We start from the raw sequence: 23,280 nt of genomic DNA, 5'->3' as shown, positions 1-23,280 counted from the left end.
TCTAACTTTACAACATTTCACTTTATAACTTCTAACTTTACAACATTTCACTTTATAACTTCTAACTTTACAACGTTTCACTTTATAACTTCTAACTTTACAACGTTTCACTTTATAACTTCTAACTTTACAACGTTTCACTTTATAACTTCTAACTTTGCAACGTTTAACTTTATAACTTCTAACCTTACAACATTTCACTTTATAACTTCTAACTTTGCAACATTTCACTTTATAACTTCTAACTTTGCAACATTTCACTTCATAACTTCTAACTTTACAACGTTTAACTTTATAACTTCTAACCTTACAACATTTCACTTTATAACTTCTAACTTTGCAACGTTTCACTTTATAACTTCTAACTTTGCAACGTTTCACTTTATAACTTCTAACTTTGCAACATTTCACTTTATAACTTCTAACTTTGCAACGTTTAACTTTATAACTTCTAACCTTACAACATTTCACTTTATAACTTCTAACTTTACAACGTTTCACTTTATAACTTCTAACTTTACAACGTTTCACTTTATAACTTCTAACTTTGCAACGTTTAACTTTATAACTTCTAACTTTACAACGTTTCACTTTATAACTTCTAACTTTGCAACATTTCACTTTATAACTTCTAACTTTGCAACATTTCACTTTATAACTTCTAACTTTGCAACATTTCACTTTATAACTTCTAACTTTGCAACATTTCACTTTATAACTTCTAACTTTACAACATTTCATTTTATAACTTCTAACTTTACAACATTTCACTTTATAACTTCTAACTTTGCAACATTTCACTTTATAACTTCTAACTTTGCAACATTTCATTTTATAACTTCTAACTTTGCAACATTTAACTTTATAACTTCTAACTTTACAACATTTCACTTTATAACTTCTAACTTTACAACATTTAACTTTATAACTTCTAACTTTACAACATTTCACTTTATAACTTCTAACTTTACAACATTTCACTTCATAACTTCTAACTTTACAACATTTCACTTTATAACTTCTAACTTTACAACATTTCACTTCATAACTTCTAACTTTACAACATTTCACTTTATAACTTCTAACTTTACAACATTTCACTTTATAACTTCTAACTTTGCAACATTTCACTTTATAACTTCTAACTTTGCAACATTTCACTTTATAACTTCTAACTTTGCAACATTTCACTTCATAACTTCTAACTTTGCAACATTTCACTTCATAACTTCTAACTTTGCAACTTTGCTGAGAAATGAGTTAATGGTTCCAAGTATGTTTCGTCATTATGAACTCGTTTAGGGACGATATTCCAGTTATTTATTTTTTGATTTTTGTCCACAATTCCCTCTGTATTAAAAACGGAAATAAAGAAAAATCCGTATGATGTACATACCTGTGACAAAACGAAAATATCATATTCCCCAAATCACATAACTTTATCAAATAGTTGTACTGTTTTAAATAAGAAAATGTAGTTTAAAATGTAATTTAAAAAAATAATAAAATTAATACAAACTAGTGGTAAGGAGCTGAGACCTTTTGGTTTCAGATTGGGAGTCTGCCAATGGACTAGATCTGTCTTGCCCACAGCAACAGTTTGGTTTCGCCTGACGGCTATAGAAAACAGGCCGATAGGTCATTCGGGATCAGTTGAGGAGGATTGCTCTGGTCGCGTGTTGCTGCGTTCATGATCAGGATCGTGTTCAATCAATTTGACAGTGGGATCGTGTTTTGTCAATTTGACGGTGTCTCTTAGGCAGATATGAGTTCTGTTGGATGTGCATTGGATTTTTATAATACCAACGTATTTAACCACAGAAAATAAAATTTTATGGGTATTCGAGGAGTGACTTTTTGTTTGCCATCTTAAAAAAAAAAAAAAAATCTCAAAAACCAAGGGAGATAACTCAACAATTCATACTTACCAGATTTATATTGTAATGCTTACAAATTTCCATTAATTGCTTCCAAAAATTATTTTCTTTATAAAAATGAAACTACTTGTTAATTTACGTAATTTTTGGAATATGATATTTTCGTTTCATCACAGTTATGTATGCATCATAAAGATTTTTTTTATTTTTATTTTTTTAATATGGGGGGAATTCTGGACAAGAACCTATTTTTTATCTCCAACAAGAAAAAAAAAATGCACTAATTGCCTGGATATCAGAGGAGGCAAATTATTTGTCTTTACAGAAGGCATTTTGTTTTTATTTCCTTTGCTCATCTCTCAAATTACTCGAGATGAGAATCTATCATCTTAGAATTATTTTCTATATTTAGACTATTATTCAGTATTAGATGCATCACTTGTAGGAAAGATGAACTCAGTGAAGAGACTTCTCTTGGCCTTAGGTTTCAAATCAAGGCAGAGTATGGTTTAGTTCGTTTTTTTTTTTCACTCACCTTTTCCCCAAACAAGGCATATCACCTCTTGGACATAAGGGGCTACTAATGGCGACCATGCCTAGGAAAGATTAACAAGATGTTGGTTTACATTACATTTAAACTTCTGCATATTGGTACAGTTTGAGAAGCAGACAGCAGAATGTTATTCTGGGGAAGAAGCTATTTGAGTAGTAAACTTTAACATTTAGGAACCTCAACAGTGAAAGTGTGAGATTTTGTTGCTAAGCGGGGTTGTCGGGGATATGTACGTCGAGGGGGAACAAGTGCAATGAGTTCATCAGAGCATATTCCAGTTCAGTTTCATTGGGCCATTTTCCAAGGTATTACATCCTTATTCGGGAAGAAGAATTGGTTTGGTTTCAAACCAATTTAATGAGAAACCAGTCCTCCTAACTCCATCACAAAATGTAAAAATTATTAACCAGGAAATACACACGCTGAGAATTCCCACTAATGGCTAAATACCTTACCAAGAGGTTTCGATTCACGCAAGCAGCGATGAATGACTTTTCTTTAAATTCTTTTATTCAGACATATGGATTTATATTTATCTATATCAAAACATTTTTAAGCCTGTCTTAATAAAAAAAATATAATGGATTTTAATTCCGCATTGATGAACATCAACCTTCTTAATTTCGTAACATATTACCAGGCAAAAGAGATTTAATACACCGCGCTACTAATTAAAAAAAAAAAACACTATTAATAAAAAAAAACTATTGTGTTAAATAAAATTATTTTTTTAATATATAAAAGGTGTGTTCGAGTTGATTCCTATGTGTTAGTGTTGTTCTTGCTTGAGTGTTACATTTTATTTTATTTTTGTAATTATACAGAAGTCTATGATGTTCGAATGAATATTTAAATGTCACTGATAATACTTTCCTTTATATATTTGTTAAAAAAAACTAAAGCCATGTTTTTGGGTTTTTTGTTTTTTACATTTTTAACAAAAAAAAAAAATCTTCAAGATAGACATTAATTTTTGCAAGAATTAAAAATAAAAATAAAAGAATACACATTGAAATTTACATGAAATAGAAACCAGGATTTCATTTCAGAATCACGATTCCACTTTTCAATGTGCAATTCCATGATCACCGAAGATTGGTTCATTCGCTTCCACTTCATTAATTACCATTAGATAATTAAGAATCTACAAGATTTATGCTTTTAAAATTATTCTTTTATTCAAGTATATTCTGTTGATCAAATAGCTAATTAATCTCTGTTTTATGTATGAGAAGAAAAAAACCTTTTTGTAAACTTGAATAGATTGTAAATTACAACTCAAAAGATTCTACTTTTTTTTCAATGTCTAATAATTGTATAAGATAAATGCCATACAATGTAACATTTTAAGAAATTTTCTCTAATTAAACCAAGAAATCAAAAAAGAGGTTAAAGTAGTTTGCTTGAAGCATTGTTTGATCTCTACAATTATATAAATGCAACTTTGTCTGTGTGTGAGATCGTTCCTTATAGAATCCGAAACGGCTGAACAGATTTCTTCAAAATTTACAGAACTTTAGTGTATAAGTCGGGGAGCGATCTTAGTTAAGTTTGGTCTCAGAACTCCCTCCGATAATTACCGATAATCAAAACTATTATTTTAATTCATCTGTCATCGGTAAAGCCATTTTTTCCATGTTGTTGCTTAGCGACAATGATAGAACAACGAGCTGTGAAAATCTTATTATGGGTAATTTGATTGCGTCTTTTGTTTTGTTCGTTTTTTTTTGTTTTGTTTTTTTTCATGATATGATCTGTATGTTCAAATTCTACACGTAAATTTCTTTTTTTTTTCCATTAACTGCAAAGAATTTTAGAAGACTTTAAAATTTACATCTTTTTTTTCTTTTTTTTTTTTGCATGGTGTGGTCTGTAGGTTTTAAACCCCCCCCCCCCGCCTACGTATATTTCTTAATATTTTTTTTCGTTAACTGGAAAGAAGTTTACATAAAATGATTTTATAAAAAGAAATAGTAGGTTCTCTGGAGTGCAATGTAGAATAACATATTTTGGACTAAGTCACTGCATGCAGGCATGTGAAGCTTCCTCCCGGGCGATTTCGCAGATTTCGATGACAATAAAAATATAGGAGTGTGAAATATTCATTGATCATCATTCAATGCCGGGCAACGTCTGGTCTCCCTGCTAGTGTGTATATAAAAGAAATTTAGGTTTATAGAAGGCAATACAATGCAGAGATGTAACGGCTGGACACAAACTGAAGCAACTTAAGATATATTTGTGGAACAAGCTATGCATTTTCTCCTTTATTGATTCAATGCATGTATATATATATATATATATATATATATATATATATATATATATATATATATATATTAAATTGTAATTCGATGAATTAAAAAAAACTCTCATTGAAATGAAATGAAGTGGTTGAGTTTCATATCAAAGAATTTTTATTATTCTAAGCATACGCACACATACATATATATATATATATATATATATATATATATATATATATATATATATATATATATATATATATATATATATAAATAAATGACAAAAGTTCTATATTTCAAATTTCAAGACGTTGTCCATTTCACCATTTATTTTTTTCGGCATCTTAAAATGTTCAAGAAATAAACGTTAAGATGGACAACATCTGGAAATTTGAAATATAGACTTTTCGTCATCTATAGATGCGTGTTTGTATATGCTCTATAGTTATATTGAGCTTCATAAATTAAAGGATTTTTTCTCATGAATAAATATCTCTTTTTATATAATATTTTACATGTAATTTAGCATAGGTCAGGTAGCATATCTGTGTTGCAATACTTCGGGAAATCCTTCTCTCCATCAGGTGTGTTATCTGACCACCTGATGCAAGTAAGAACAATATATATATATATAAAACATATATATATATATAGAGAGAGAGAGAGAGAGAAATAAAAAGGAAGAAACCGTATTATGTGTTCATCAGCGTTTCGTCTTTATTTCGAAACTTCCTCTGGATGAAAATAAAGACGAAACGTTGATGAACACATAATACGGTTTGTTCCTTTTTATTTCTCTATTTTGTCGGAATACTATTTCCATTCTTTTCATCATTATATATATATATATATATATATATATTCTTCAGAATGAAATGCAATAAATCTACCGGTATGCAAATCCAGTGATTATCGGTCTTACAAAATATGTGTGTGATATTTTATATAAGACAATCCCAACTAAATGAAAGGAGATGAGTAAACATCAAAAACTCAGGTTAAGGAAATATTCTTATTAAACTGTATTCTTTGTTTTGCATAATAAAAATTCTAGATTTGAAATTTAACCGTTTCAAATCATAAAATTTTAAATTCCTAAATTATGATATATATATATATATTATAAAAAAATGTACATATATAAATATTTTTAACTTTTAAATATTTTAATAAATAAATAAGAATGTAAATATATAAAGTCCTAATCATAGTAGGGGGTGATAAGTAGTATAATCGATTAATCCTAATCTTATAAATACAACACTGGTAAATTAAAAAATATATCCATTTTAAATTTGGAGACAAGGGCGAATCTTGCAGGTAAGGAAGACATTTTTATGACATGAATTGGTTACCCAAATAATTCATGAGTAAGTAACTAGATTTAATATCTGGAACATTTTTTTGTTCTTGTGATTAAGAGAGGTGGTGTTTGATCAACACTGCTGGGGAGCCATGATTTAATATACCGTTTTGTTTTTAAATCCCCGAAACAGTGTTTCATGGTAAACAACGTATGATCCCTTAAATTGAAATTAGGACTATTGCGAATTCGAGAGAGCTAGGTGATGCATTGATTGCAGGTGATTAAATTACTTACTGACTAAATAGTTTTCCAACTAATGATAAAAAATATGAAAATTCCAAAAAAAAATGTTTTCATAGTTTTAAAGGTTAAAAAACTTCCACGACTATATATATATATATATATATATAACATAGGCATCACCACTTATCAAGGCCAAGAGGCCATTCGAGGAATATATATATATATATGATTACTTCATTTAATCACATAAATTAATATATGAAGGTATAATTTTATGCGTAAATTTTTCAGTATTTTCTTCAACAATGCTCGATATATAGGTAGAGCTAGGTAGTAAGTTATGAAAATATATATGACAATTAAGCTACACAGAATATTCCGTGTTTCATTCTTGTGAGAATTCGTCAGGCTTATGTAGCTTAATTGCCATATATATATTTTCATAACTTTATATATATATACACACACACATGTATTCAATCAATAAAGATGAAACTGCATAGCTTGTTTCAACATTATATCTTAAGTTGCTTCAGTTTGTCTCTATCGGTTACATCTCTCCAATGCATGACAATATAATTCTGTAAACATAAATTTCTTTTACAAAAAATTTAATGAACAATACAATTTGGAAGTTGGCATTTGTAAAACGTTTTTAACTTAACAAATCATATCTCTATTGTGCCGAGAGCAAATGTAATGATTGGATGGATGGTTAGAAATATTATTTCAAGGGAGTCAAAAGTTCCAAGTATCAAATTTGATCCTGGACTCCTATGTCTGAACATGGAATTTGAGATGTAATATTAAGATTGGAAGACACACACACACACACACACACACACACACACACACACACACACACACACACACACACACACACACACAGTAACAAAACTAATAAAAAGAAGCGAAGCATGTGGAGGCTGTCACTTATTTATAGAAATGAAAGGTAAGGACAGGGTTGGTTTCATGGTACAGTGGGGGCTGCTAGAAAATCTTTTTTCAAGCACTTCAATGGAATGTGCTCCGACGAATTTTGGCACTGGGCTTCCTCAACGTGAATATACCCAACTAACATCACAAGCAGCAAAATTTCACCTCTTCAATAATAATCTATATATTAATAGGATGACGTGTGTGTTATTTATTTTATGTATCACACTTACATCCAAGTGACTGTCGTTTAATTGTTATCATTTCAATATTAATTATAGTAATAATAATAATTATTATTATATAATTATTATAATAATTATAATAATATTAATTATAATAATAATAATAATAATAATTATAATATTTATAATGATAATAATAATAATAATTATTATTATTATTATTATTATTATTATTATTATAATTATAAATTATTATAAATGGTAGAGAAAAATATTTAGAAAGATCTACACCTGTAATGCATGCCCCCCCTTCCCGCTTCCAAGTGTATTTTTACGTTTTGCAAAATATATGTGGACATTACACAGGGGTGGGGATACAGTCATTTAAGCATTTTTGAAAAGCATCGAATCTTTCATTAAATATCAAGAAATTCATAAGAATCTGAATCGGTACTTGTATCGGAATCGGGAATTCAGAACAGAATCAGTAATTGTATCAGAATCAGGAAAAATTTTTTGGAATCGTTCTATCACTAATATATATGTGTGTGTGTTCTTTCCTAGAACTGCTCACCTGTGATACTTTGATCCGCTGGCCTGCTTTCCAGCTGACTACAACATGCTCCTTTTCAAGTCCAATAAAAACAAATACATGTTAAGCCGCCCCCTTAAATTATCGAATTCTACCTAATTTCCAATCACTACACTGTTTTCTTAGTGACCACCATACACTCATTAACACTTATCCACGAGTGGTTTTCAGGCCTTGATAAATGGTGACTCCATTGTTAAAAAAAATAAATAACCTGAAAAGGGCTGATGTGCCGTAAAACAAAACACTCAAACCAACCCTGCATCTCCACAAACAGTAAAGATTCACTTGCAGTCATGAACTTTTAATAACTGTACAAACATGTCTGTATATTCATTTCTTAGTGAAGGAAATAAAAAATGAAAAACATTTTTCTTCTTTTTTGTTTTCATATTAATATGAAAACAAAAAAAAGAAGAAAAATGAAAAACATTTTTCTTCTTTTTTTTTTTTTCATATTAATATGAAAAAAAGCTGACAGAAAATAATGTTGCATACAAAGCACTCAAGTTTTACAAACTGAAACAAAGATTGAACTCTTGTTTTTTTTTTTTTTTTTTTTTTTTTTATCGCTTCCACTTGGTTCCATTTCACCACAAATTCTATTGAAACTATAAATGTATATGAATAAATTTTCCGTTTTGAACAAGGCATTTTATATTGATTCTTGTACGTTGAAAAATTGTCCATTTTTTTTATTGGTTTTTATTAAGTTAAGTGGCAATTGTTAGAATATCACTTTTTTTGTAGTTGAGATGTCGTGAACTTATATCTGAACATTTTATGTGAATAATAGACACGTTTACCTATGATACGGGCCAGACCATAACTACATTATTTATATATATATATATATATATATATATATATATATATATATATATATATATATATACAGTGATGATCATATTTATTGGCACGGTAAAATAAAAGTTAAATTTTGTCTAATAAATTCTAAAAAAGGGATTAAATTAAAGAAAATAACAAAGTATATTATGTATTTTTAACTGGCCTTTCCGATGCAGCAATCGGATTTTAGAAAAAATAAATAACAAAGGAACAACAAACATAATTGCAAAAAACCCTTGTTCAAAATTATTGGCACGGCTTTGTTTTTCTTTTAGTATCAGTATAATATCAATCAATTTCCGGTTTACGTGCTTTCTGAACTTTTTTATAGCCATATTATGCTTGTTTAACGCTAATTCAGTGAATAATTTTTTTCAGATAATTTTTAGATAGCGATTTATTTAAACTATTATAAGTGACTAAATTATAATTTTCAATCGCCATGGTTAAAACTAAGGAACACAGCGAAGACGTCAGGAAGCTTGTTGTAGCATGCCATACCAATGGGGAGGGCTATGATAAGATTTCAAAGAAGCTAAACCTTCCCAAATCCACTGTTAGAGCCATAATAAACAAGTTCAAATCGCAAGGCCACGTTATGAGTTTAGAGGGTAGAGGGATAAAAAGGATTCTTTCCCCAAGAGATGAACGGAAAATTGTTCGACAAGTAAAACAAAACCCAAGGATCTCTGTTGGGGAGATTGTTGATGAACAGAGCACCTCTGGAGTGAATGTATCTCGACATACAGTTGGTAGAGTTTTGAAGAGAGCTGGTTTAAAAGCATGTCGTCCGAGAAAGACTCCCTTATTGAAGCCTATGCACCTGAAAGCAAGGCTAGCCTTTGCAAAACGTCATATTGATAAAGATGTTGCATTCTGGAAACGTGTTCTATGGACTGACGAAACGAAAATAGAGTTATTTGGCCATAATAAAGTGTCTTATATTTACAGAAAATCTGGCGAAGCTTTCCTGCCTAAGAACACCATACCCACAGTGAAGCACGGTGGAGGCAGTTTGATGTTTTGGGGATCCTTTGCTGCCTCTGGACCAGGGCGACTTGTTAAGGTCACAGGTAGCATAAAAAAGGAAGATTATGTTAAAATATTGGATGAAAACCTGAAAGACTCTGCTAAAGAGCTCTCACTTGGTCGTCGTTGGTGGTTCATGCAAGATAATGACCCAAAGCATTCGGCTAAACTGACTAAGAAATGGCTTGAGGACAATCATATTAATGTTTTGGAGTGGCCATCACAAAGCCCAGACCTTAATCCAATTGAAAATTTATGGAGAACATTAAAATTGAGGGTAATGCAAAGGAAGCCTAAGAATCTTATTCAATTGGAGGATTATTGTCAGGAAGAGTGGGCTAAAATTACTACTGAAGAGTGCAACAACTTGGTTGTAAACTATGAAAAGCGACTGAGGAAGGTAATCAAGGCCAAAGGCTATACAATTGATTATTAAATAAATCGTGCCAATAATTTTGAACAAGGGTTTTTTGCAATTATGTTTGTTGTTCCTTTGTTATTTATTTTTTCTAAAATCCGATTGCTGCATCGGAAAGGCCAGTTAAAAATACATAATATACTTTGTTATTTTCTTTAATTTAATCCCTTTTTTAGAATTTATTAGACAAAATTTAACTTTTATTTTACCGTGCCAATAAATATGATCATCACTGTATATATATATATATATATATATATATATATATATATATATATATATATATATAGTGTTGGGACGATTACTCGAAATCGGGAATCGGAAAAATTGGAAGATTTGGGGGAATCGGAATCGGAAAGATTAATGCCCATTTTTTGATGCCAAAACGATACTTTTTATTGTCTTTTTTGATTTGATATTTTTTTAAAGTAAAATCTTTCATTGCTAGTAATAATGATAAAATAATAAATATATATTGATTTTCAATTACCAGTAAAGCTAAAATCGACAGATCATCCATCAAAAGTGTATTTTGACGTTTAGGAAAATATCTGCGTATTTAATGTGTTTTTATAAAAATCGGGGGAAATAACAACTCAATGGTTGAATATTTAGAGATTTATAAAGAATCTGAATTGGTAATTGTATCAGAATCAGGGAAAAATATTGGAATCGTCCCTTCACTGATATATATATATATATTGGCAGCAAATCGTTATCAAGGCACGTTTGATTAAATATGACCGAGTATTTTTTCTTCTTTATTTTTCTGTTGATTTTCTCGATCTGCCGAGCATTTTTTCTCGTTTCAGTTGGTAAGTTGTATATTAGATTGCCGAGTGATTTTTTGTCAGTCATATACCTTGATATACATGATAGACTCTCCCATCGATTTCAATATATGAGATTCCGCCACAGCAACTAAGTTGTTCAGAAATCCACACAGATGTTTTGTTTATAGTGGTAAAGGCTTTGTGTAACCACCCACACTTTTTGCTATTACTGCTAATCCTTGTCGGTGCAGATGACTGCCATAAGACAAAGCACACAGTACAACGCAGGTTTTTACATCAGAGTTACCTCGTCCTAGGTGCATGCCTTAACTAAGACTGAGCGTGCATCGCTCCCAGTGAATTAATGCATCTCCAGATACCAACCTGGAAATTTCTATGACTCTGCACGGTACATACAGTGCTTAGCCTTCCCAAATGGTCACCGGTCTGGTACTGGCCAGGCTCAACGTTGCTTAACTTCCGTGATCTGGCAAGAAGCAGTGTGTCAATGTGATTGTGCTGTATAACAATTTATATATATATATATATATATATATATATATATATATATATATATATATATATGTATGATAATGTTTCTATAAATAAATATTAAAAAATATTTTTATACCTACAAACGCTAGCGTTTCATTCTTATGCAATTATCAGTGTAGGAAGTGACAATTACAGCTGATTGTGAAATTTGAACTCAGTCACAAAGAGAACTTTGATTCCATAGGCTAGCATAATACCTGTAGGCTACCAGTAATTAACACAAGAATGGGGGGGGGGGGTTAAGTACCTATAAATGCCAAATTAGCGAGCATAAACAGTAGACAGTCATAGAGTATTCAATGACTGGGAATCGGAATATCACATTTTTTAAAATTCTCTAAATGTTTTTTGTTCTCATTCTTATCTCACTGTGTTATCTAACGGACTATTTAATGGATGTATTTAACGGACTATTTAATGGATGTATTTAACGGACTATTTAATGGATGTATTTAACGGACTATTCTCCTCAGATCCCTTAAAGTCTATTTTTACGGCCTAGTGTTATAGATGCCGGTGTGTCAGCATATATAATACGCTTACTCAACAACATACCTGTCTCCTGCTGATCGCTTCTGGAGGATTCGCTAACCGGGCTTTGGGAACTGAGAACTTCTGTAACAGAGATGCTTCAAGACAGGGACCCAAGACAATATGTGTTTGTATATATATATATATATATATATATATATATATATTTTATTCACTTCCAGGCTTGCCATCAGAAGAAATGAAGTGACTGACGATCTTTGGCTTGGTGGTTCTCTATTTGTGATCTCACCTCCCTCATGGGGAGACCTTAACCCATCTTGCTTTTTGGGCGTCCAGGCTCCAACTCAACCTAGCTTACTCAAACCGGAGCACCTGACATGTCCTGTCCAGTTTCAACTTCATACTTCCGGTGCAAAATGACCCGTCAAAACAGTTTAATACTTGTCAAAACATGCCACAATTCAAATTCTCTGTTGTTTACTCCTCTAGATAGATAAATAAATAGACGGATAGATAATTAACTGCTTATCCCCGGCTATCACCTAGCATAAACAAGGCTCAACTTTAATTTTTTATAAATAGATATTACTAATTATTTTGTACCTACAGACACTAGTGTTTCATGCTTATGTTACAGATGAGGGGGAAAGTTGCAGGTAGCAGAGGTGGTTCTGAAGAGGATGGTTGGCTGTCTGGGCTTGTGAGGATGACGTCAATAGAGGCCAGATCCAGGAGGATTGTTTAAGGCAGCAATCCTGGATCGAGGTGCACCCGGGAATGACGTCAGAGAAGTTCAAAATGGGGAATAGGTATCAGCAGGACTGATCGATATTTCAGGGAATAAACAAAGAAGACATAGAGGAATGTTCTGACGTCATCCGTTCCAATAAAAGAGACAGCCAGAAACCAAGAGAGGAAGCGACAGTCACTGCAGGAAAGCAGGCACATTATATCTCTACCATTTAGTACATCCACAGGTCATCCTGTGACCCCTCCTCGCTGTCAGTGTTGTCACTGGAGAATAAACATTGTTTCTAATCATTCCTTCATGTTACTTGTTATTTAAACGTACAAAAGACTTGATTTTTTTTGTGTTTACGTCTGATTGTGAAGGCACACATAATTGTACAGATTCAAATAACCCCTGACTAGTGATCCAGTTAGTCGTACGAATAACACAATGCAATCATCAGTGTAGGAAGTGACAATTTCTGTCAGTTGTGAAAATAGTTACTTACAATCTCATAAAATATAAATGTGAAAATATGAGGATTCAATTTCAATAATTTGATAGATCCCAAAACTCTCGTTGCAAATTCATATTTTCTGCACTTGCATGTTTTTCTAGGATTCTGGGATTTTATCAAAATATTACATATTTTGAGTTTTTTTTTAATTTTTATTAGGTGATAAATGTCTAGTCTGAATTTTAACCCTGCGTTAGTTCTATGGGGTGTTTTACCATCCCAATTTTGCTTAAGTGCTCATAATTCCTAGTTGGCAACATAATTATTTTCCTCCCTCCAAGTACTCTCCTGACTCAGTGAGGGCATAGCACACATGGTATGACGCAGTTGTATCTCAGTTTTTCCTTGAAGGTGAATCAGATTGAAAAGTAGTGTTTATGTAATGAATTGATATTCATTTTTCTTGCTATTTCAATTCATGGAAAAATTTTGTGTTCATCATAGATATTAAAAATTAACACAAACTAGTGTATCCTATGGGTATTTTGAAATAAATATAATCTAAATCTAACATTTTAAAATTTATCCTTTATTTTTATAATGTTTTTTATTGTATTATTTTATATTAATACTAGCATGGGTGCCCGGCGTTGCCCGGGTGTTTGGAGGTGTATGCTGAGCAAAAACAAAAAAAAAAAAAAAACGGTCAATTTTTTAAACTTTGGCCCCTATTATGACCCCTTAAAACTTATTATTTTGGTCTCGAATCAAGTTATTAAGTTAGATCCATGTCCAAGGAACCTATATCTAAAATTTCAAGTGTTTAGACCCAAAATTGTCAGAGGAGTTTGGTAGAGTTCTCAAAGGTCAAATCGTTGAACTTTAACCCCTTAATCGCCAAATTTCTGGCCAAAAACCAATCATATCGATTTTCCTAAATATCAGTACCCTGTATATCAAATTTCGAGTCTGTAGACTAAAAATTGACAGAGTTATTGCGTAGGGAAATGTACACACACAGACAGACACTTTCACTTTTATAGATATATAGATAAACAAGATACCAATGATTTCAACTGTTCAATAGGGATTGTAGATATATCCTGAACCAAGAGCATAACTATATTTTACAAAATAATAACACTATAAACATTTTCATATTGGAGTGTATAAACACCCGATTGGACTAACTATGCTTGGAATACCCTGGTGACTAACATAGGCTTACTTCTGATGATCTCAAAGGAAGATTAAATCGTTAACCCATATCTGAACATTACAGTGTTGAACAATAAAATTGTTGCCCTAAAAATGATATGATTCCATTTCCGTTTGATGAAAACCGGTTTTTCTTTTTTCTTTGTTGCAAATCATATACTAGTTGGCCAGCTGTGTACAAATCCCAAGAGCGATAGGAGTCTCCTTTCATGTTTGAAAGTGACACAATGTTCAAAAAGCGAAATCGAAGAGGCACTGCTGTACACCTCGTGCTCTCTACCGATTCAAGTTATTACAGTAGGACCATTGCTCGCACCATCAAAATACATCACTTGATTGCCACGAATAACAGGGGCATGCCCTGGGTGATGAAAACAAAGTTTCCGGCTATGGTTATAGACTTTGGTGGGGTTTCAAATCAGGGCCACATCATGCCACCTCGCATTTTTGAAGTTGGTTTGAAAGTCAACACCAAAGTGTACCTAGATATGCTGAAGAGTATGGTTATCCCCTGGTGCAATCAGAGTGGGCTGATCTAGGGGACCTCTACAGTGAATGTGGAATTTTGCTGCTTGTCAAATTAGTCAGGGAGTATGTACGTCGAGGAGGCACAAGTGCAATGAGTTCATTAACACACATTCCATTAAAGTACTTATAAAACAGACACAGGGATGCAACATTGTGGTGATGGGGCAGAGGTTAGAGTTTAGTCAATAGTGCGTGATCTATTAGATTTTAGACACTTTTTTTTTTGGGGACTCTGTCTAAGAGAGAGAGATGTACCAATACTCCATATATGGGTGAATGATGGCTTTGTAGAGGTGTAGGATACTTTGAGGTGTGAGTAATTTTCTAGCACTACCAAGGGAACCGATCTTCTTTGCAGCAGCCTTGACAATGCCCTCAATGTCTCTTTGGAATGGGAACTAAATTAGCATAACGTAAACTTAGAATTCGTATACTCCAACTTCACCACTGGAGAATTCATAAAACACCAAAGATGATCCATCTATATATTTTCGAATGGTAGTTAGTAGGACAGTGCAAATCACAAATACAGCTCAATAGCTAGTTTTTATACCAATTAGAACTGAAAATTATAGAAAAAATGAAATAATACTTTAAAAAGAGCATGAATTTCTTGTATATATGTGTAAAAAATACTTATTGCAAGTAACCTATACAAAGATGTTAGTGTTTTATTCCCGCTGAAAATCCCAAGGTTAACTGCCATGAAAATTTTCCATGGGAATGAAACACGTATGTTTCTCTATTGCTTGCATGTTATGAGTATTTTTATACTATTGCTAAGCTCTATTCATTCATACTACCAAAGGATAATGCTTTATGCTAAGTGGCAATTGCTATTATTTTTAAAGGTGAGCTCAATCCATCAGTAAGAAGTAATGTTGTTTGGGTAAAATATGTTTTTTCAATTATATTTCACTCAACTTTTTTTTTTTTTTTTTTTTTTTTGAAGCTCAATGTGTGTTCTTAGCTCTATGTATCTAAGCAAAGAATTTCTAATTTTTCTGAAGAGTATATGCACGAAAAGAGACGGTATTGGCATAATAATAGCCGTTTGTTTCTGCATAACGAAACGGATCTGTAAAAAATGTACCGACACTTTAACATACTGAAGGAGCTGTTTTGCATGAAAAATAAATATTTGTATCTTGGAATGTAACTACACTCTTATTATTTTGTGTGTGTGTGTGTGTGTGTGTGTGTGGTCAAAAGTAAGAAATGCTGAATTTCGAAATAACTACAAGATCAGCAACCATTTAAAATTGAAGATTTGCCAGACTGTTGTGAAACCTGTCGCTTGTACAGCTCTGGGTGTTTTCTGACAATGAGGAGGTGGAGCGAAGATTCAGTGTTATGAAAATAAAATGCTTCGCTGGATTTCAGGAATTACATAACTCACCCACATTTGTAATAACAACAGAAGATGCTGCACCATCGCAATGACCAGGGGAAAGATAAGTGTTTGGCAGCTCAGATTGTTTGATCATGTGCTGATGGATGATGAGGACACGGTCACAAAACTTTCTTTTACATTAGAAGTTATGCGGAAGTGACTGAGAGAAAGATTGATGATTAGATTGGCAGATGCCTTGCACAATGATCTCTGTGAAACCGGCCTTCACTCGGACCAAGACTGTGATCGTGCAGAGTGGAAACAAAAATCTTTTGATACTTATTTGCTTCCCTACAAAAGCAAAATGTGACACAAGGTTGTTTTTAATGTGGAAGAAAACGGGACACTCTGAAAGTAGGCAAAAATAAAATTTGCCTCAGTATAGAGGGTTCTCCTCTATTGACCAACAACAAATTGTTTAGTGCAGCATCAGAACAGATATTCCTATTAACTTGCCTCCCCACGAGGGCAGAGTTAGACACAAGATCGGTTTTTAATGTTTGGAAAATCCAGCTCCTTCAAAAGGGGCATTCTGAATAGGAACAAAAATTAAAATTGTCTCAGTTATGAAGGATTTCTCCTCCACTGACCGAGGACAGAAAAGTTGATGTAGCCCGAAGGCCAGATACTTTTTCTGCTGCAAACCTTACCGTAGCTTGGGACTAATGCGTAAGAAAAAGAAGTTCAGAATAAGTTGCCAGATGATGTTTAGAGAGAGAGAGAGAGAGAGAGAGAGAGAGAGAGAGAGAGAGAGAGAGAATAATTACATTTACATCACTTCCCCTTTCACCCTCATCCTTATTTACATGGTAATGTAATAAAATTCCATCTCCCTATCTTTTCTTATAAATTGCTCTTCTTAATCGGGTAGAGCGTCATCTATCCAGGGTAGTCTTTTCTCTCCATAAAAAAAAAAGATTTTTTTCGTTAACTTAATTCCTCTCTGTCTCTCTCTCTGTCTCTCTCTCTCTTTCTATACTTATATATATATATATATATATATATATATATATATATATATATATATATATATATATAAAGTTACTGTTTTGACAAGAGACAAATGAAAAGGTTTAACTATAGTTTTACAGTTTTGTTTATAGGAACTTAGGTAAATTTGACCTTTTGCTTTACTTACTTTTATTTTACTTATTTATTTATAAAATAACAAAATAATTCATATAATAATTTTATAAGGGCTGAAATAATCGTATGCTCCTATAATAAATAAAACTGATATATATATATATATATATATATATATCCGAAACCTGAGATTGAACCAACAAATATCAAGTCAATAGACATTAACTCTAACCATAAGGTCACTGGGACAGGTGCTGCTAATGAATGATATTTACAATAGCTTTATGCAAATATTGTCCACCACTTCCCACAGTGTTCTATTTGTTTATTTACAAGGAGTTTTGCATTCTGCTAAAGTAGTAGGTAACAATATAATAAAAATAAAATTTATATATAAATCAGTAAAGGGCTGAAATAATTGTATGCTCATATAGTAAATAAAACTGGACCCTTGTTGAGGTGAGCATAAAAATGAATTTTCCTAGTGTCGTGGTATATTATAAAAAAATTCATAGCTCTAGTATTGCACTATTCAGCTATCTAAATGAAATTTGTGGTATTAATATTTATATTTGAACACAAAGTTGGAGAATTTTACTTCAAATGTGTGTGTGTGTGTGTGTGTGTGTGTGTGTGTGTGTGTGTGTGTGTGCGTACGTATATATCTATAATATAAATCTCGCCTGTCTGTTTAAATGTATGTATGTATGTATGTTTGTATGTCTGCTTTAAAGTTTCGGCAGGGGCGACGGATTTTCACGAGATAGGTATCATTTTTAAGCTCGACCCTTCGGGCGACAAATTCCTCCACTCTCAACTGGACACTTTTCTACAAGAAGGGTCACGTTTTTTGCCGATATTTTCGAAAGTCATCCCCTCTTTTCAATTGACTAGCCTTAATTTCAATCTTCACCACTTCCAGTTTGGTGATGGATACAACGGCAAAGATGTCACGTTTTTTTTTTTTTTTTTCACGTCCTTTTCCTCCTCCGTGGTACGGGTTCGAGCCTGTCTGCCTACTACCACTTTATATATATATGTATGTATGTATGTATGTATATGGAGAGATGAAAAATGAATAAATAAAACATTGTGAAATTGACACTCAGGATGAGAACAGTAACCCAAAGAATCCAAATAAAACTAATAACCAATCCTCATCTAAAAAATTCAGAAATGTAATAGAAATATGTCGGCAAGTTGAACTGAACATTTTGCATTTCAACTTCATATTTCTGTACACTACTCATTATAAACAATCCTTGGTGTATGATTACCATTTTCTGTTAATTTCTGTGCTATGTGACTCGTAGTTTAAGAGTTTATCGGTTTAATATTTTAACACAGACACACATCTATTGTTTCGTTTATATAGATTCTGCGAACTTTTGAAAAAGATTTCCATTTCCTTTTATCAACATTTTTCTTTCATCATATCTTTTTTTATTCTGAGGAAAAAAACAATCAGTTTTGTTTGGTGAACTTCCGCTATTCAACGAAACTCGTGTAAGACGTACTACGTCAGCATATGAATAAAATACTATGAGTGTGAAATAATACATTTTCTGGTTTTGGAATGACAACTAACGATATATATATATATATATATATATATATATATTTATTTACATATATATACATATAATTTGTTTACTATTTTATGGGAAAGAATTACAACAAAGTGCTCGATTACAAAGAAAACATTTTCAATATAAGAGCTTAATATTTATTTATTTAAAACTGTACAGAAGGTCAGAAAATCATTGGTACCGTCGGTTTCAATGTTTTATATATATATATATATATATATATAGTTTTCTAACGAATGAATTTTTTTTATATATATATAATGTAATTTGCGCATTATCTCTTCGATTTTTTTCTTCATTTTTATATTCTGCGATTTTTACTCGAATAAGCACTAAATTCTTCGTGTTTGGCAGAATAAGCACACTAATTGTCATCTACATAGATAATATTCCTATTAATTTTTTTCTTTCTTTCTTCAAATGCAAAAAAAACCCTTCAGACTTATTTCGTAAACTTTTGCTGATAAATAATAAGTAAATTATTGCCATATGTGATTCCTGGATCAAATATTTATTTCAAATCATTAATTTGAGCAGTAGATTCAGAATGATAAGACTTGGTTTTATTAGCTTGGCATCAAGTGGTCAATCTGAATTCTGTTGGGAGAATTCTAAAATAAGTTATTAAGTGCAATGCGTAAATGCTTATTACAAAGATAAATGTTTTTTTCATAGAAATGTCTTCATATGTACATATACACTAGCTCGTTCGTTGCTCGGTCGTAAAATACGCTTAAACATGATATTTTAATTTATGCAGATTGCGTATGTATTATTATAGAATTAGTCCTCTATTGAATATTATATATTATGAGGAATAATTTGCCCGGTGGACTAATTCACAATAAAATTGAAAAAAAAAATGATAATGTCGTTCATCAAATTCCGTCTGTGTTTGTTTACAATATCACGTCAGCTGATATTTGGGCTTGATGATGAATGCCATGGAAAAGTCACTTCTGATTAATGTTAAGCTTTAAAATATACAAATGAAGAAATAATTTTGGCGGCGATTTTAATGGTACCTCTTTATCGTAAATTGAACTCATTAATAAGAAAAAATAAAAATAAAATGGTGCTTGAACACGGGATCATTCGATCTATAGTCGAATCGTCTACCACTGATCTATATCTTCAAATGATAATTCTGTTTTTTTATTATATCATAATTAGGATCATTTAATTCATTTTTATGTAAATTATAAAACTATTAATTCAATCTACTAACAAACTAACTAATGAATTAATTTTATTCAAACAATTTTCACTACATAAATATATGCAAATAATAGGGGGGAAATAAGTTCAATCCAGCGACTGACACCCTTTTTAACTCAACAATAAACAACAACATATGCAAATGATAAATAAAATATTTATCAATATTCAAATTTTATTTTTAGCTGCAATATTTTGAGTCTAAAAAATTCTTATTTTTTACTTTACTAGAATATCTTGTTCTTTACTTTTCCAGGTTGAATTTCTTGTCCTTTACTTTTCCAGGTTTAATAAAATCTTAAGAATATTACTTTTCATGCACGCATTTTTCCATATAATCCATGATTTTTCCAGGCATTGCTATTGTATTAATATATAAATTTATAATATTTATTAATGATTGTCAAAAAAAATTAGCTCTCAAACACACATTTATGCAATATTTATCATTCAATCACAGTAATTCCGAGCCAGGGTCTCTACCGAGACTGCGGTTCATGAATTCGTGATCTGTATAGAGCGTAAACTAACAAAAAAGAAGATGGCACTCGGTGTCTTTTTAGATATCGTTGGAGCTTTTGACAACATACCCTTCAGTAGTATGTTCAAGTCGCTATGAGAACTCAATGTGCCACCAGTACTCATCCGATGGATTGAGTATATGGTGAGGCACAGAACAGTTCAAGTAGAACTACTGAGGGCAACTGTTAAAAGGGAAGTAGTTAAATGAAACCCCCAAAGTGGGATTTTATCACCTTTACTATGGAACTGTATGCTGAATCCTCTTTTAAAGGAATATTTATGCCCAGGCTGATGCTGATGACATCGCAGTGCTGGTCGCGGGTTCAAAAGCATCATTGGTCAGACGCATTGCCAAAATGGCATTAAATATTCCTAATAAATGGTCTAATCGAAATGAATTAGAATTCAGCAGCCATAAAACAGAAATGGTCTTGTTTACATATAAAAGGAATTGCCAACTTGGTGACCTTTTTCTGAGTGGACAGAAATTGAAACTTTCGCAGGAGGCAAGGCTGTTAGGGGTAATCCTGGACAGTAAGCTGACCAGGAAAAGCCACATAGAAAAGATTTCCTCCAAGGCGACTGCAGCCCTTATGCAATGCAAACAAATTGTGGGGAAAACCTGGGCAGTTAACCCGCATGTAATGAGGTGGATATACATTGCTATGGTATGTCCCATTTTGTCGTATGCATGTGTTTCCTGGATCCGCGGGACAGAGAAACTGTACTTGAGGAAGAAACTCCAGAAAGTGCAAAGACTTGCTTGTTTAATGACTTCTTCAGCATATCCAAGCACACCTAGTGGAGCATTGGAGATGCTGTTGAATATCCCTCTGATTAAAGAATTCCTGAAGGTAGAAGCGATACGGGGATCCTATAGAATAGATCTCATGGGTCTGTGGTGGTCAAGATCTGTTGGGACTACTGGAAAAACAAAGAGGCTCGTGGATTTGTGTAATGAGGCTAGGAACGAACTACCTCTCTTGCATGTGCCGGGTGACCTTATGACTAAAACCAGATCATTTGAAAAGCATTTCACATGTATGGTTTATGACAGAACAGGCGCAAGAGATTACGAAAAAGAGCTGGAAAGCAACGTAATCAAATGCTATACTGATGGATCTAAAATGAATGATAGGATTGGTGCGAGTGTTTATATAGAATACTCAAACCACCTCACCTGTCAAAAATCTTATTATCTTGGTAAACTGAGGACGGTCTTCCAGGCAGAAGTCTTCACCATACAGGTATCATCGGATACAACACTAAACACCAGTCATGAGCTGGCACCATTGGATGTGGTACCAAACACCACCCCGCCTTCACCGAAGAGCAGGATCTCAGACCTAAGTTTGACAAGTCAGCTCCAACATTCGGTAAACATCACGACAAAAACCGAAGAAGAAGGAGAGATAGCGCATGTTTAAGGCTTTTGAATCTGAGGTTCTGATCATGGAAGAGGTTCAGCAACAGGAAATAGCTATCCTTTCAGATAGTCAGGCAGCTATTAAAGCATTGGAGAATAGTACGGTAAGATCCCAAACCGTACTGTGCTGCATTGAAAATCTAAACCATCTAGGAAAAGAAAACCGCATATCTATTTCATGAGGAGAGTTAAAAAAAAAATTAGTTATTAAAAAAAAGTTCGGTTTTTTAATTATAAAAAAAACCGATACACGGGATTGAACCTAAAACATTTATACCAACCCCCGGTACTCTAACCGTTACGCTAACATGTCATATTGGCAAGATCGCAGTAAAAAATATTTATATACAAAAAAAAAGTTATGCAAAATAAAAAAAAAGCGTTAGTCACTTATGTATGTACTTACTCTCCTGTTTGTGAACCCACATATTTTGTTGTAACTTTTTTTCTACTCAACCAATTTTCGAAATTCTTTTTTCAAAATGTAGCTAATGAGGTGTTCTATCCAATTATATAACCTGTTTGAAATTTGGTTCCGAACGGAATTAGTGGTGGGGGTTTGAATGTGTCTCGATTCATTCAATTTCGGACTTAAGCATATATTCAACCACTACCGTGGTTGAATGAGATATATATATATATATATATATATATATATGTATATATATAATTAGTTTTTAGTCGTAAACAACCTTAAAAAAGGCTGAGTTGCTTTAAAATAAATAAATAAATAAAGTAAAATTCCAAAACCTCCGTTGGAGTTTTTTTCTTTTCTAGTTTCTTTTCTTAATTTTTTTTCGCAATTATTTTTTTTTCATAATTTTCTTTTTTTAAACATTTTATTTTTATTTTGTTTTTTAGATTCAATGGAATCGTCTAAAGACAAATGCTGAATCGCGAAAAAGAAAACTTTCCAGTCATGTACCATCATGGCTTCAGTTTAGAAACAGAGTTGAGGAATTTTATATTGCACTTGCAGGATTGGAACTTGTCCTGAAGGATCCTACACAGAAAGAGGTAAGCACTATGTTTAGTAATATTACTAGTATCTCTGCCAAG

At 32.2% G+C, this 23,280-nt stretch overlaps 1 protein-coding gene across 7 annotated transcripts in view; it reads left to right on the top strand.

Moving 5' to 3' along the window:
* Nucleotides 1-23,280, top strand: part of LOC145241334 (dystrophin-like) — a 1,936,823-nt gene that overhangs the window by 947,311 nt on the left and 966,232 nt on the right. For all 7 annotated transcript variants that reach the window (XM_080104172.1, XM_080104173.1, XM_080104174.1 and 4 more), the window contains one exon: nt 23,083-23,238. In XM_080104172.1, coding sequence (XP_079960298.1) covers nt 23,083-23,238 — 156 coding nt within the window. The remainder of the gene's footprint in view (nt 1-23,082; nt 23,239-23,280) is intronic.

This window comes from Euprymna scolopes, chromosome 20, assembly GCF_053919585.1.
Source record: "Euprymna scolopes isolate OS-2025 chromosome 20, ASM5391958v1, whole genome shotgun sequence".
Classification (NCBI taxonomy): domain Eukaryota; kingdom Metazoa; phylum Mollusca; class Cephalopoda; order Sepiida; family Sepiolidae; genus Euprymna; species Euprymna scolopes.
This window is presented reverse-complemented; position numbering and strand designations above follow the sequence as displayed.